The sequence below is a fragment of the Podarcis pityusensis genome, assembly GCF_964106645.2.
Source record: "Podarcis pityusensis genome assembly, chromosome: 8".
Lineage (NCBI taxonomy): Eukaryota > Metazoa > Chordata > Lepidosauria > Squamata > Lacertidae > Podarcis > Podarcis pityusensis.
Genome location: NC_138033.1, coordinates 50,452,349 through 50,469,787, shown reverse-complemented (window position 1 = coordinate 50,469,787; position 17,439 = coordinate 50,452,349). Strand labels below are relative to the sequence as shown.

Here is a 17,439-nt window from a genome sequence, read left to right as displayed (position 1 = left end):
GCTTAATCTATATGAAATTTAATATACTGTACAAAGTTAAGCAACCACCCATTTTGTCTGTATATCTGGACCTGAGAGACTGGCTGTCCTCCGTGCTTTCAGTTGCTAACTACATTAAAAGAAGCCCCCCCAAAACCTATCTTGGTAGTTTTCTAAGTACAGACATACCTCGGGTTGAAGTAGCTTCAGGATAAGTATTGTCGGGTTGCGCACTGCGGCGACCTGGAAGTAACGGAGCGCGTTAATTCTGGGTTTCACCGCTCACGCATGCGCAGATGCTCAAAATGACGTCACGCGCATGTGTGGAAGTGGCGAATCGCGACCTGTGCACGCACAGACGCGGGTTGCGTTTGCTTCTGAATGCGAACAGGGCTCTGGAACGGATCCTGTTCGCATCGAGAGGTGCCACTGTAAGCAATTGCATTAGTTGCCCAATGGTGTATGCTAAAGCAAATGGTAATTGCTTGTAGCACCCCAACCAAATTACTAAATTATTAAAATATTGATATGAAATTGAGGCTTCTGTTCCTACAGCTCTATATTGCAAGGCTTTATGGCAAGAAAGACACCACATCTTTCTTGCATTGAGACAAGAGCATCTTATCCCAAATGAGAACAAAGATTCCAGGTTGCTATACTACCAAGGTGAGACCAGTGCTGGATTTATGTATAAGCTAAACAAGCTATAGCTTAGGGCCCCACTCTCTTGGGGCCCCCCAAAAAAATTTAAAGGAAGAAAACAATGATGTACATTTCCAAAATATAAGATAAAAAACAAAATGGCTTTAGATACCTATTGGGTCCATAAATTAACCATATAGCATATATTCAACACAGAAAACAGTGACAATTTGTTGTTGACAAAGGACAGCTGGACATATAAAGGGCCCCATTACCCTTAGTACCTTTGGGCCTCATCAAACCTAAATCTGGCCCTGGGTGAGACCTTTAGCCAAGAGTGCTTTTCACTTAGACAGCTGTGCCAGCAGTTTTTCAATAAAAGGCACATCTGGCTATAGTCATATATGCCTTAGTTACATCAAGGTTGCATTACTGTAACATGTTTTCTGTGGGACTGCCTTTGAAGAGTGTCTGGAGACTTCAGCTAGTGCAGAACTGCTGTGAGATTTCTGACCAGAGGCAGTTATTTGAAGTATGTGACATCTTTCTTGTTGGCTGATCTATGCAGTGTGTGCTTGTCTACTCTTTCTAGAATACTGGGGTACTGGGCATCTGAATATCAGGTACTGGGAACAAGTAGCAAGATGTAGCTGTTTCACCAAAATGGTACTATAACATGAGATCTTCCAGAGGAAACAGACTGAGCACTGTTGGAAACTAACTGCTGCACTAAATGGACCTTGGTTTAATCCAGCAAGGCTATTGTTTTGTTCTCATCAGATGGGCACATGTCTAGTTGGTGATAGTCTATTGGCTCTTTGTTTCAGTTTGACATCTATTTGATCCTGCCCTGCTGTCCTCTGCGCTCTCTCCCCCCCCCCCCCCCGTGTGTGTGTGTGTGTGTGTGTGTTTGAACTAATCTCTGGAAACCACCTGTATTATGTTTTCCCTTGTGAAGGTTGACTCCTGGAATCTCATGAAGTACTCACTATGCTTCCCCACTTGTTCCTCATATCTGCCTTTGCCTTGCCTTCATTCAAATTGAGTCCTGATTTTGTGATGCTATATGGCCTCTAATTCTGTCCTAGGGCCCTGGTCCTGAATGTGCAAGAGACTACAGCCCACTTTCCTGTCAATAACCATTTCTGTTGACAGCTTTCAATACAGAATTCTTACTTTTTTGAACATGGGTGTTCTCTCTCTGATGTTTTATTTTTAAATTGTTTTGTTGTTTTCTGTAAGCTGTGTACACTGTAGGGTGGAGTATAAATGTGCTTAAATAGATTCTTAGAAAAGACCGACGAAGCTAAGCCAAGAGACTCTGGTGCAGGCCACCCAGTGTGGATCATAATTGAGTAGGGATTTGACGCTTGGCCTCCCTTGTTCAAAGGCAAGTTTCTCTTCACTGAAATGGCATTGAACTGGACTTTACATGAACTCTGGCTATAGTTTCTCTCTCTGCTGCCTTTTTCTGTGCCTTCATGGTTGAACCTTCTATCAGATATTCTGTCATGTGAGGGCTCCCCTTTTGCAGCTCTGGAAATGCACGAGTCCTTGAAGGACCTCTAGCAGTCTCTGATGGAGAGTGCTCATACTTTCAGAAAGCCATCATCATTTATAAGGAAAAAAAATGAAAGTTTCCTTCTTTTAAAAATGAATGTATTTATGCTTCCATCCTCAAAGAAAGATTTTAAAAGGTTTGGAACCACTTGGGTATTCATTTCAAGTATTTGTAGATGTGCAGCCTGTTCCTTGCTTCCAGAAATAATCTGAAGGAAGGGCAGAGCTTGTGCATGAATGAGAGCTACTGCTTTTCTTTGGTCTCTGCAGCATCATGCAGGGCATGGGGCAGAACCAGAGAGGAAATGAAGGCTGTCTCTTCATGTTGATTTCCACTTAAGAGTAAGAGAGGTGTGTGTGTGCACGTGCACGTGCTCATGCATGTGTGCATGTACTTTCCCAGGAACAGCCATGTCATTCATTTTCCAGGCATCTGTATGAAAAATCTATAGCTTTTATTTCATATTTGCCATGAGTTTCCCCAGAAAAGCCAATTATAGTATCAAATCATATGTAGTATCAAAACAACTTGTGTTTGTCCAGCATTTAAAATTGTGCATAAGCCACATTGAGAGAGAAAGAGATTCTAGTAATGACTAGTTATGCAATATACATGTAAAATTGTTTTGTTAATAAGAATTCAGATCTCTTTACTTTGGCTGGGATTATTTTAATACTATTCTCAAAGGAGAGCTGGATATTGAGGGTGAATGTGGGGGTGGGAGAATGGGACATGTGGGCAGATAACCAATCTTTCATAACACTAATGCAGGGCTAGGTTTGCTATTGGGGGCCAGTGGCCAGTTAGAGGGAGTGATTACTCTTACTTTGCTAGTTGTATTCACCCAGGATCCCGCCCCCCTTTTATTATTTTTTACCACAGCTATTCTCTGAAATTGTTGGGGGAGAACTGGCTTTTGGATAGGGAGTGGCATTTATAGGTGACAATTGGCAGATGCAATAAGCATTGAGCACCCCTTCCAAGTGCTCCCCACACAGGTGACCTCTGTGTCTATAGTCCTTTTATCTCTGCAAACACAGGCTTGGACCTTGCCCTTTTAAGATAATGCCTAGTTCTGCTCTCAGACACTTAAAACAGAACTAAATTGCAGTGCGCTTAGTGTTCTCAGTGTGCGGCACCCCTCCCCCCATAAGATACATTGTGTGTATTCACAGGTGATCATGCTTTTTCTCTGTTTATAACGCGAAATACAGTTCTAGGGAGTTCATAGTTGTCTTGGTCTAAAGGAATATCCGAAATGTTTGTTAGTTAGCCCCCAAAGGGCTTTCATTGTCTGCCATGGAACCAATTAGTTTGGCCAGCTACAAAAAAATTAATGGCAAGAGTATCTTTTCTTTCTGAACCCTTCCCTTCAGTCTAATCTCATAGATAGTAATCTGGTTTCTAAGAGCCTCCCTGTAGAACAGGCATGGCCAAACTTGGCCGTCAGCTGTTTTGGGACTACAACTCTCATCATCCCTAGCTAACATTACCAGTGGTCAGGGATGATGGGAATTGTAGTCCCAAAACAGCTGGAGGGCCAAGTTTGGCCATGCCTGCTGTAGAACATGAGATGGGCTCAATAACTCTAGAAGTTGAGAAGGACCACCTCACTTTCCCTTTTTAGGATACTGCAGATAGGGTTGCCACATGCCCTCTTTTTCATGGGTAGAGTCACCATAGCGATCCATAGTTAAAAGTAGAAATCGGCAAATGTGTCCTCTTTTTTTGCTTTTCAAAATATGGCAACCCTACCAGGGTGATAGCTCACCAGAAATGAGAGAAACACTTCAAAGTTTGAGAAATGAGAATTAAAATAGAAATTGAGCAGACTACTGTATACAGAAATCTGAATAAAAAGCACATAACAGTAGTAACATTCTTGCAGGGTGGATAAAAATCAATGATTTTTTAAAAATGGATTTTTAAAATTTAAATAAGATTTTTTTTATTTAAATAAATTTTAAAAATACAATGCTTTTGGAGGAAAAATCCTTCTAAAGATAGTTTTCTATTTAAGTTACCTTATAGTCCAAAGGCTATTTATCAGGAAATAAGGATTAGTTTTATGTTTTTCATGTGTGCTAAAACTTAGTCTAAGTTGGGTTTTTTAGAAAAAAATTGTTTAACCACATCATTTAACAAACATGGATACATATGCTGTAATGTTATTGTTTTAGTTAAATAAAATGTTTAAATTGTTATCAAGGAAGTAAGTATTTTTCTCCTTCCAATAAAGTACAGCAAAAAGGTTTTCCAAATATAAACAGTTAACTTATTAAACCTCACAATAATTTCATAATTATCTATCTATGTATTTCTAATAGTATAACCAAATCAGTAATTTTTGATATAACTGTAAAAACTACTCTGAAAATTTATTATTCCAAAAATGAAAGCTTAATCTGGTTGTAAATATTAAGATTATACCAGCAAGAATGATCCTTTCTGTAAAAAAATTGATTTAAATCAAGTCTTTCTGACTAGTGATTTAAATCATGATTTAAATTGATTTGATTTTAATCAAATCACCCTACATTTTTGTCAATGTAACTTGTGTCCAAGTCTGTCCATTTATAGAGGTTGCATGCGTAAGAATGGGTAAATTGTCTGTTTCCTCTTCTGTATTTTCCTTAGGGTTTCTCAAGCAATATGATGAGAAAACTCATTCCTAATAGGTGATAATAAGCTGAAGAGATTTTGTTTAACTTCCTGAAGCACCTTCCTTTTGAAACCAGCATCCAATGATGTTCAGATATCTACAGCTTAGTACCAGGTGTCATGTAGGGATCTGTACTAACAGCACTGAATCTGTGTGTAAGCAGTGTTTGAAATTAGCCAGGCACCAGTTGCATTTTGTGACCAGGAACCAGCCTTTTGCGACTGGATGGAGATGCCCAGGCGCCACCCTTAGCACCTAGCATGTCCACCTGCCTGGCTGCAGTCAGCTGGTCAGCAGGCACAGCGGCAGCAAAAGCAGCTCATATTTTTGCTGCTGTGCTCCCCCCGCCAAACACCTGATTTGCCCAGCAGTGCAGCAGCAAAAGATGCATTGCTTTTGTGCTGCCAGGTGAATCAGGTGTCTGGCAGGGTAGTGGGGTAGCAAAAGACACATCTTTTGTTCCCGTGCTAACTTACAGACCTTCCGATTCCCCTGGCAGCAAAATAAAAAACAAAACTGCCAGGTGAATCAGGTGTTTAACACGGTAGCAAAAAAAGCAGCAGCAGCAGCAGCAGCACGTCCTTTGCTGCCATGGTACCTTGCAGACCCCCTGATTTGTCTGGCAGCAAAATGAACATTATTATTATTATTATTATTATTATTATTATTGCTGCTGTGCTGTCAGGTGAATCAGGTGTTTGGCGCTGTAGCAAAAGACACATCTTTTGCTGCCTTTCAACCCGGCAGATCCCCTGATTCTCCGGGCAGCATTTTGTTTTTTAACTTATTTCGTATGCTGCAGGACTGCCTGGTCTGGTAGCAGGGCAGCAAAAAACAACAACACAAGCACCTAGGTCCCAGGAGCCATATGGCTCCTAGCATTCCTGTCCCACTTTGTAACACTGTGTATAAAATGATTTCACTCAGCAGGTTGTAGATATGTGATTGCAATTATCCACATAAATTAGAAAAAGTGAAGTACAGTGATGGGTCACGCTGCCATTTCTAGTCCTGTATGTTCCTGGTCACCAGCATGTGCATTTGTTCAAAGTTATTACGGTAATAGTTCTAACTACGCAGATAAGAACACTTTGCAGTGAACATTAATGACCCTCATTTTCTTCCATCCCTGTGTGGGAGTATTAATGTTCTAAGTAGTGTAACTACTGGATTGAAAGCTGGCTTTGCTGAAAAAAGGCTGAAAAAGTACTACCAGCATCTTACTTGGGCACAGACTGATCACAACAACTGCTGTGGTGGTTACTGATTCTGTAATGTGAAATTCATGCTTGCTGGCAGTTTGCTTTGTTGAAAAATAACAAGATGCAAACAAATACTAAAATACTGTTGTTATTTCCATTGTTTTGGGAAGAAGCCAGTTGGGCAATAGCTTGCTTCTGTACCAACATTTGTATTTGATACCTGGTCATTTTTCTTGGTCTTTATATGTGTGTTTGCAAGATTGCAATGTATGTAGCCTTGTGTTCATTATTATTGAGTTTGCTCATGCATCAGTTAAAAGCTTCACATGTAAATGCTGTAGAGTTTATAATAGAAATTTTTTAGAAAGTAACACACATGATGGGGTGTAAAAATAATAACATTTAAATACCCTGAAAGATTCATTTTAAATTTGCAGATTATTTTAATTGATTGGTCCCCTCTGCTACATGTAAATGCTCTACAGCAGTTTTAGATAAGCAAGCTAAAAATCTCATTCGAAAAGAAAGTCAGGCAAATGGGCTAAAAGGTAGAAATCTATACCCACCCCTCTGCATAGTGGAATACAAGACTTCAAAGTTTACCTGTTTACTACTGCTTCTGCTACTCACACCAGGTTAATAATTACCAGAATGTACTTTGGTGCCAGGTATTTGTTCTCCTTCCTCATGATGTGCAAAAGCAGATAATGAAATCAGTTTGCTCATTTTGTAGATCCATGAAGCTGGCTTTAGCCACGTTGCCAGGAAACTGAAATGGGCCAGGCTGCTTCCAGGGCTTGTGTTTGCACAATCAGCTTTGGGGCAGCAGCCTGCTATCAATTGCAAACAGTGCTCACAAGAGAAAATGTACTGGAATCATGAGAGGAGCTCTTTTCAAAGGCAGCATCAAGCACGTAGGTGGATGTGTTAACATCATGATTTGAATGCAGAACTTTTAGTTTAGTTGGTACAGCCCTCCTGTACAGTTGCCTACATTCATAGAGTGAGGGGGTTGTGAAAGCTCCATGAGGTTAATAGTCAGCAAGCTCTGTGGCCCAGCTTGGCTGTTCTTAATCCTAGGATATTTTTTTCTGAAGAGACTCTGGGAGAGGGGAATCCTGAAAATGTGCTTTCATATTTTGAATAACACAGAATTAATATGTTTTGTACATAAGCTGCTCTGGGAGCCTTTTCAGCTGAAGAAAAGGATAACAATTATTTAAATAAACAGACTCCATCCACCCCAGAATTATTATTTTGGAGGAACGAAAGGATACAAATACAATAAATAAACTTACTGCTTTGTGTACTCATGTCAGGGAATGCCCATGAGCCTGATAGTTGTGGTATATTAGCTCAAAAGTGATTTGCCAGAGGTCCTTAATATCTAATGTTAGTTAAGGTGAACATAAAGGCACTTGCCTGATGAGCTTATTGTAAAGCAGGGTGGCTCATCTGTGCCTTCCTGATATTCTTCAACTTTTATTAGCCCCAGCCAGCATAGTCAGTAGTCAGGGATGATGGAAACTGTACTGCAGTAACATCTGCAAGACCACAGGTTAGCCACCCGTGTTTTATAGAGCACCCCCATCTCCACAAATAAAGGGAACATTTGCCCAAGCCTAATATTAAGTAGATTGTGAGCAAGCCTTACTTGAAACATAGGCAAGTTACACCCACCAGGAGTGACACCTCAATGCCTTCCATATATGCTGTGCCAGGAAGATTTTGGGCATCACATGGCAGGACACAGTCTCAAACAAAAATGTGCTCTCCCAAGCCCACATTCCCAGCATGTTCGAGCTTCTCAGTGATGTTTATGCTGGCTTTGTCATGTCTACAGAATGGAAGATGGCAGGATCCCCAAGGATGTGCTTTCCAGGGAGCTGGCTTCAGGCACCAGGCTTGTTGGGAGACCAACTCTGTATTGTGCCATGAAGACTGGCAACATTAACTCTGCCGTGTGTGAATCCCTTACAGACAACCATGCTGCCTGGAGACAGACAGACAGACAGGTTGTGTATCCGCAGCAGTGACCAAAGGAGAAATGACCACTTGGAGGAGCTACATGGTGCATCTGTAAAAGTGAAATCATATGCCTTCATCTGCCACAACTGCAATAAAACATTTCTCTCCAGTACATAGTAGGCACTGTAACTAGACTTTTACCCCTGATGGCACACTCTTCCATTGTCTCTTGAGACAGATTGTAACAATGTTGTGGGAAATGAAGGCTAACAATATTGATACGTACAGAGTTTAAATGTTTTATGAAGGAGGAAACATAGTTGAGGCTTGCAATTCAGAGTTAAACAATTGAGGACATTATTTTGTTAAACAACCAGTAAGAGGTTTGGAAAAGGAAAGATGGTGCTGGATGCTCTCCTTAGAGCAGGTATAGGTAGATTTCTGGTAACAATATTTTAAATGAAAGTTAAGCTGTATTCATATTTTAAAGGCATTTTTTTCAAAACTGAGCATTCTCGATTCTTTGTCTTGAAAATAGCAAATTGTAGCAAGTCTGTTATTTTTATATAGAAGTGTGCCTGCTTTTGTTTAACATATTTTCTGTTTTGTTATATAGTGCATGCTTCCCTTAAACATTTTTTTTGTGGAGGGGTAGATATCAGAGATGGATTATTGGTTAGCAGGGCAAGGAAAGGAGATCCCTGATACTTTGGGGTACTACTCTAACTTCAGTTCTGGTGCTAGATCAATCTTCCTCAACCTGGTTCTGTTGCAATGTTTTAGAATCCAGCTTCCATCACACCTGTCTAACATTGCGAATGGCAAAAAATTATGGAAGTTGTAGTCCAGCAACATCTGGAGGGCACCTGATTGGGAAAGGCTGGGCAGTTTCATATATTCATAGTTTACTTTGAATTTACCTTTTTATTAAGTTTGGTGGGGTGGGGAAAATCAATATCCTTTTTCTATGTGCCATTGTGTCCATGGCCGTATGGATAAATTTAAGAGTTCTATATAGCTTGATTATGGGAGAATGTGTGGCACACTACTAAGATTCTTGGCTTGTGTGACAGTATAAAAGTGAAGATACATAGAATATGCACTATGTAGTTGTTTTTCTATAGTGGTGAGACCTATAAGTGAAGACAAAATATATTGGGCTGTGGAAATGTATGGAAGTAGGAATAGCTGGAGTGGGGGAGTAAAATGGTATAGTGCACAACCAGTTCTCCAGAGAGCAACTTATGTAGCAGAAGAAATCCACTGACGTACAAATAAAAACTGCTGCATTTAAGCAGTTCTTGGAATCCTTCTAACATGCTTAAAAGGAACAAGTTTAATTTGAAGGGGGGGAAATATTTTATTCAGTTCTGGAATTCCAGCTTTGGCCATTGCATTTGTACTATAACACAAACGTTCAGGCTTTCTCTTGAAAGAGAATTCACAGCAGCAGTGAGGGGCTCATAAGCTATGCTAGTCTGGCTGCCTTTTTAGGGAAATTGGTAGGAAGAAGGATGATAGAATTGTGGAATGGTGTTTCCACGACATATGCTCTGAAATTTGGAGTTTCTTGCCAAAACCCAGCAGTACCAACAGTTTCTTTTGCTGTCTCATTGCCTAGTTAAACATTACGAGGATAGTTCTTTTTCTCTTGTGAGGCTGCTGCTCTACAGAGATCTGTATCTCATACTTGGGGATGAAACAAGCTCATTGAGATTCTAAGCTCCCTTTCAGAACATTTCAGACGATATGTGATCCTTCTTATCTTCTAAAGTAATATGAGAGGCAGCTTTTTCTAGGTGCACATGCTAGACGAGAAAAGAATCAGAATAGGATAGTGCACGCCATATGAAGGTACAGAGCAGCAGGAGGATGTGTACTGTGTGTGAATTTCCTGGCTTCTGTGCAACAGACTTTCTATCACTTTAGTTTTCTGTATGCACATATTAAACAGCCACCAAATAATTATTTCCATGTGGGAGAAATGTATGAAAATTCATCTATCTGAACAGACTCCTCAGCAAAGTGCATCATGACAAATCATCCTCCCATTGGAATTCTTTTTTTTTTAAGTAACAAAAGAAAGCTTATAATATTGTTAAAGGACTGGCAATATCAATGTGTGCTACTTCCAAACTTACTTGCCCTTTACCTTAGAATGTTACAAGAAGAATGAATAAGCAACATTCACATCAGCTGGTTGGCATTACTTAACTCTACAGATAGGGCTTGGCTCACAGTTTGTAAAAACCTAGGTTACTAGTTTGTCTAAAGTTAACTGAGCCAAAGGGTAAGTAAGCATATTTGTAATCAGTAACCTGCTAAATTAGTTGATAATTTATACTTCCTTGTATTCCTTGTATCTGTGTATTCTCAAGGAGGAAATGAGAAACTCAGGAAAAATAATTGAAGCCATGAAGGTGTTGCCCTTCTTTCTTTGTTCTTGTTATCGCAATAAGGTTCACAGTATTTCATTGCTTAGTACTATAAAACATAGGTCTGCAGTACAGTAACCAGTTTGTCTAAGATGGGATGGGTATGAGGAGCTGCTTATTCCACTTGAAACAAACCTATAAGCCAGTATGACAAGCTGAATCTCACGGGGCTTCAATCTCCTAAGCACTGTGTAGTAAAGCTGAGCGAAAAGAAGGAAAAGCCAACAAGTCATATGCCTTTCACTGCAAAACATGAATTCCCAGTTTCTTAAAATCAGGAAGAAAAAAATGCAGGTTAAAATTCAGCATTCTCAATAGTGACTCATTTGTGCTAAATGTGGGCCATCCTCCTGCTGTGACAGTGATGCTATTGTGTTTCGCAGAATTACCTTTGCATTATTGTTTCCTCTCAGCCTTGTCTTTTCCTGGCTCTAGCATGTAAGCATGTTGAATCATAGTGGCAGACTTCTGGTCTAGCCTGCCCTCCACCATACAAACCAGGAAACATCTTGCTAAAAAAGCTAAGCTTGTAGGATCTTAAGCAGATCCAGAAAGCCCACAGTGATAGGAGTCTGCAACAATGAAATGAATATAGGGGTTTGAGTTCTCATGCATGGCTCTGCTCATAAGTCACTTGAATTGCACTTTTTGTTTTTGTTTTTTTGTTTTAGCAGAACACCAAGAGTGAATTTGCAGCTTTAGAGGCAGCCAAATCCTGTGAACAGTTTGCACTCCCCCCCCCTCTCAAAACACTAAGATGGAAGGCTTTAATAGCTGCTATAGTACATATGATGCTTAGTTTTTGTCAATAGCGTCTCTTAAAGTGGTGAATGGCACTATTTAGAGGGAATAAATCACAATGAAAATCCTCATCATTATATATTTTACATGGCTGTTTATTTGTATATATTTTAAAATTTTATATATTGATTTTTATGATGACCAATACTTGTAATGCCTAATAAAGGACAGGTAAAGCGAAACATATCATGCTGTAGTATCATATCTAAAGAGACTTGCATTTCAAATCTTTCATCTTAATTCCTGATTATAATTTAAACACAGGAGCATGTATGCTCCCTGGCATTCTGGTTCTTTGCAGGTGCCTCTCCAAAAGCAGTATTACTTTGAAACCATATTTTCCTGCATGTATTTATAGAGACGAAGCTGACAACCTCAATTACCAGACATCCTCTAAAAGTCAAATCATGTTTTAACATCTGGTTGGATAATAATTAGATCCATGTCTTAAATGAATCAGGGCAGGGGCCATAGTCTTGTATGCAGACAGTCCCAGGTTCAACACCTGGCATCTTCAAGAAGGGCTGGGAATGTCCCTTGTCCAAAATCCTGGAGAGCTGCTGCCAGTCAGTGTAGATAATACTGAGCTAGATGAACCAGTGGTGTGACTCAGAATAAGACAGCTTCCTGTGTTCCCAAAGTTAGGCAAATGTCTGGAATCTGATTAAATCAAACAAGTGTTTGAGGTATTTGCCTTACTACTTGCAAATTACAAAGATGGCAGCATATTATTTATGTGCAATAGAGGAAACCCACGTGAGAAATGGTTGAATCGCTATAAGGCTCTAGACTAAAGGCAGCTTACATGGAACAAAATAACTAGGTCAGTGGTTTTGAATCATGCTTCCAGGACCTTCATTCCCAGTATCTTGTGTTTGAACCTCCTCTGAATTTAATATTTGTAGTGAGTTTACTTACCTAAGAATTGAAATCTAATCAAGTCATGTAATTACCACTAAATTACAGACTAATTTAATATCCAATTTGAGCTATTGCTTGAAAAGAGAGAGAGCCAAGATGACTAGGAATGTCACTGGCATGTGAGAACAGTTTTGTGGTTCTTATAGGACTAGCCACCACACAATATTTTGGCAATGAATTCCTTAGGTTAACGTAAGCATTTGTAAATGACCCCTATACAATACCATGCAAATTAGAGTTAGAACTAGCACATGAAAACTCATCTGTTGTTTTTGAGATTGCCCTTCTGCTGAAGTCTCTGTGGTGCTTTCTAGAGGGGATTCAGATGAGATTGCTTTTTGGTGGTGGGGTGCACGCGATCAGATGAACAAAGGGAGCTAAAAAAAGTAAACTTGCTGCTTCCTAGCCTCTTTGATTTTAAAGAAGGGATGTTAATGATATTTAAGAGAAGATGATAATGCTTGGTTGGGAAGGGCAACAGGAACAGAAATAGCTTGCACATGACAGCTCAGATGTTAGTCCCATATCCAGCTTTACCTATATCAGCCTGACCATAATAAGGTTTCACAAATCAGCAGGCAGCTTTGATTTATGTGCTGTTATGTCTCAGGAAGACTTTTCCCATACCCCATGCACCCTTCGTACCATTCCTCCCTGGAGAGATCTTGTTGAAACCAGTATATAAAAATTATTTGAAAATGAAACAGCTTCTTTTGCTGTTTCTTAGATGTGTGGAGGATTATATAATGTTTCTGAGCCAACTTGGTCTCCTGCTTCCTTATTTTCTGACAGCCATTAAATTCTCTGGTTCAGGGAGCTAAGTTAGCTGTTTAGAAAACAGAACTGTTGGATGACAGAGTTCCAGCACAGGAAACAGAATTCTGAAAAGTAGATAATAGAAATGCTAGCCTACCCATGTTGGGGGTTAGAAGGGATTTGGGCCAGGTTTTGTATAACATGGGCCCTCACATTTTTTAGCTGGAGTGCAGTTGTACAAAGTGAGCATTTGTTGTCTCCTCTTTCCCCTCACCTCAAACTCCTTAACAATGTGCTGTAAAACAAAATGGGGATTGCAGGCACTGCTGGTAATTGTTGTGCAAATATAATACTCCCTCCAAGCTGCTAAATAGGCCAGTGCTCTGTTTACATGAAGAGGCAGCCAGCTTTCCAAGTGTAATGAGTCAGCTACATGAACAGAAAGGGTGCGGAATTAATCTGGCATCCTTTTGACTTTCTCTTAGTGAACTCAGTTTCAAAGCTCCCTGTAAAATAGGTGTGTACCCTGGCAACAAATGGCCACATTGACATCCAGAGCAAACAGATTTTAAAAATAATCATAATCATAATTGATCTCTGTGCATGGGCAAATGCCTATGGTTCATTTTGAATTGGAATCCTCATTTGGATGTGGTTGTCAGTGACTGAGCCTCTGAGAGGATTGAATGTCCTGGGTCCCATTTCCCACATGTTTCTTTTTATGTTACCTTAACTATGTGGCCAAAGGAGTTTAGTACACATGATAATATGCAATGTAGCCTGCATCTGAATTGGCATCAGCTGAGGCCAAGTTATTTTGCGTATTTATCACGCGCCTGACGTATTTATTATGCACCTGACATTTAAGAAAAGGTGTAGGATATAATGGCAACTTCCCGTCAAAGGGCTCTGGGGTGAACTATCTACCTTTGGTTTCATATTAGGTACTGGTGGGGGGTTGCTTATCTAAAGATGAATGCCTGAGTAGCATAGAGTGAAGAGAAGACAACATACTTTCACTGTTTGATTTAGCAAGAGAAGACCCCAAAAGCTGTTTAAGCAAGGAGCAGTGCACTGAAAGTGATTGGTAATTGACCCTGCAGCCGGCCTTTCAGATTATATCATACAAAATGAAATACACACCCTGCACCATTCCCCTTCAGTTGATTATTATGTTCATGGCATTGAATACACGAAGGCAGTCTTACTTCAAGGGTAGGAAATGTGATGCCCTCCAGATGTTGCTGGACTCCAGCTGCTCAGCCCCAGCCAGCATGGTCAGTAGTTAGGGATGATGTGAGTTACAGTCCAGCAACAACATTTAGAGGGCATTGTATTAGCTACTGCCTCTTAATTCCAGTTTAGGTACTTTGCCAGACTTGCACAGCACTGCTCAAATTGGTTCTGCTCATTCCTGGGATGGAGGTTCCATAAGGTGTTGTTTGTCATCCAGTCAGAACCTTTCCTATAGAGCAGGCATGGCCAAACTTGGCTCTCCAGTTGTTTTGGGACTACAACTCCCATCATCCCTAGCTAACAGGACTAGTGGTCAGGGATGATGGGAACTGTAGTCCCAAAACAGCTGGAGGGCCAAGTTTGGCCATGCCTGCTATAGAGGCTGGTAGGTCAATCATTTTTCAAGGAGGCCTATTAACTTCAGAACGAAAAAGATGGGTTTAGTGAAGAGTTGAGGGGTTGGTGAGAAAGGATCTGACTGCCATACTTACTTGTAAAGATTATTTCTTTTTCTACACAGTTGCTATGTAGTTGCTACACATGTCTTTCAATTAATTTGATCTCTCTCTATCTTATCACTATCATTGCATCCTCAGTCTTGGGGGGGGGGGGAATGTAGCAGCAACAGTGTGCATGGAACTTTTGCAGAGATATAGATTGTTTACATATTACTGTCAGTTTCTTCTTGCTGTTCCATTGGAATGCTGAATCCATACTTCAGACACATGAAAAGAGTGTCTGTCTGAATATCTTCTGAAGTCATCATTACACTTTTTGTTTGCTGAATTTTGGTAACTGTATTTGTTTGCTTATTTGATCCGATGTTTACATCCCGCTTGTCTACCCAACACCATCCATTCTAGGGAATTATTAATTTGTCTTGCATTAGGGAGGACAGGGGTGTGGGGATTTTATCAAGTTGATGTTTTTTAGCGTTAAGTTTTGTAGGATAGCATTTTTTCTTCTTAAAAAGAGTTTCCATAATTGGGCAAGAGCTCTTGAAATAAGAGTAAACTAGATGTCTGGCTGAAGTCATGTGATGCTCACTCAGACTGTATGTGAAGTCACTACTGTTGCTGTTCTATAGAATATTTTATAGTGAATATTTGTATTTGAGGAAGCTTAGCATGGTCATAACTCACTGTGTTCTTTCTCTGGAGTTAGTTAAGTTAAGCAGGTCAGTTTGGGATTGTTGTGCTTTTCTCTTTTTTTCTCAGTACAGCTACATGTGTGCTCTCTTCTGTGTTTGATATCCTACTTAAGCTAACATTATGTATGAAAGTGATGTTTTGGTTTGATGAATTTCTCATGTTGCTGCCCAAAGAGGGCACATGAAGCATTTTGGATGTATGATGTATAGGGTCCACCCAAGCCTTGGGGTGGATTGGGGGGGAAAAAGACTTTATGTAGGACTCTATGATGTACCCACTGCTGATGAAAGGTGTTGAGTAGAAAGTTGTTTAGGCTTTTGACATCTTAAATTGGGGCCAGACACTGCAAAAGCCACTCCTTTCCATCCAATTTCCCTCAGGTTTTTGTCAGTTTCCCCAGATTTTAAAACTCATATTTGAGGAGGGGAGGGGAGACTTTTTCATTTTTTCATTGTCTCTCCCCCTTACCAAACCTGTTCCTCACTGACAGTGAAATGGGGAGTTTCCCTGTTCCTGGACCATTTCCTTTATTTGTTTATTTAAAAGAGAAATAAAACCCTGATGCTTATGTAGCTATGTTGCTAAATCTTATCAGGTGGCAGTTAGATTTTTCCAGTGACCATTTCAGCTTTATCGCAAGTAGCGTAGGGTTGCCATATTTCAAAAAGTAAAAACCAAGACATCCCAAAAGTTGTTTAGCTTTTTTAAGAAAACCCCCAAAATTGTTTAGCTTTTTAAAGGAAAACCTCAAAGTTGTTGAGCTATTTTTTTTTTATTACAAAAACGCCAAAAGAACCTGCAATTTTTCAATTGACATGCATAAAATCCAGGACAAAGCGCTGCCTTTTGGAAATTCCCCCAGACATAAATTCCACCTTTGAAATTCTGGTAATATCCAGGAAAATCCAGATGTGTGGTAGCCCTAAAGTAGAGTAAGAACTTTACACTAGCACTTAATTGACTGCTCATATGATATTTACCACAGGGGAATGATAAAGATGGCTGTATACCATGTTTCAGATCTCTGTTACAATGCACACTTCTTATTGTATATTGCAGGTGTCAGTTGTCTTTCCACCCTGTAACTAAGCAACTCATAGCATGGGCAACAGAGTTTTGTTGCTGTGCTTCTAAATTGTGCCTCACCCAGACTTATATACAAAGGCAATACCGACCCGAACAGGGAAGGCTGCATATTAACTCTGCTGAGAATATTAGAAGTTGCCTTTATGGTTTACTATCTTTGCTTCAATCTAGAAATGGTTCTGCATAAGAAACATATTTCTTAGGCAGATTGCAGTTCACAAATTGCTTTATGTGATAGTCATGTGAGAATCAGGCAGATTAAGTTTTAATTGCCTTAACCATGTGCATAGGACACCAAGGTATCACAGAAGTCTTTATGTGTGTCAACACAAACAAAGTTTTTGGATAGCTTTGGTCACTCTATGGGCACCTAATACCTGTCCCTGACAGCTATAATGTCTAAAGGAACCATAAAGTATTACAGCCGTACCTTGGCTCCTGAACACCTTGGGAGTCAAATGTTCCAGTTCCCGAATGATTGAAAACCGGAAGTGAGTGTTCCTGTTTTCAAACTTTTTTTGGAAACCGAACGTGCGGTGTGACTATTGTTTCTGGAGTGCCTGCGCAATCAGGAACCAATCAGAAGCCATGCCTTGGTTTCTGAACTTTTCAGAATTCCGTTCAACTTCCAAGGTACGTCTGTATTCACAGTTGGCATTTGAGGGACTGTTGTCGATCTTCTATTTGTACAAAGGAAGACAATGTTGGTTCCTGACTCTCTTGCAACTCCTGTTTTGGGAATTTGCATCTTTGCCATAGAGCAATACTTCAGTTCATAGAGCACAGTACTTCAGTTCATTAAAACAACAATTACTATGCCTCACCCCCTCTTTTTGTTAGCTGTGGCTTGAACATCTGTGTATTTCCTTTATCATTGCAGACTGTTGATGATGAAGCGATGGCAGCATAAATGAAGGCCAAGTAAGGAAGGCAGAACGATGCCCAAGGGTGGGTGTTCTAAAACACCACAACTGGAAGATTTCTCTCTCAGCAACGACATGGTGGAGAAACAAACTGGGAAAAAGGTACTGTGCCTTTA

The 17,439-nt window shown here is 40.1% G+C and overlaps 1 protein-coding gene across 3 annotated transcripts in view; it reads left to right on the top strand.

The window, feature by feature from the left end:
- ANKRD11 (ankyrin repeat domain containing 11) overlaps nucleotides 1-17,439 on the top strand; it is a 199,015-nt gene that overhangs the window by 112,766 nt on the left and 68,810 nt on the right. For all 3 annotated transcript variants that reach the window (XM_081017738.1, XM_081017737.1, XM_081017736.1), the window contains exon 3: nucleotides 17,281-17,425. In XM_081017738.1, coding sequence (XP_080873864.1) covers nucleotides 17,339-17,425 — 87 coding nt within the window. In that variant the 5' untranslated portion in view covers nucleotides 17,281-17,338. The remainder of the gene's footprint in view (nucleotides 1-17,280; nucleotides 17,426-17,439) is intronic.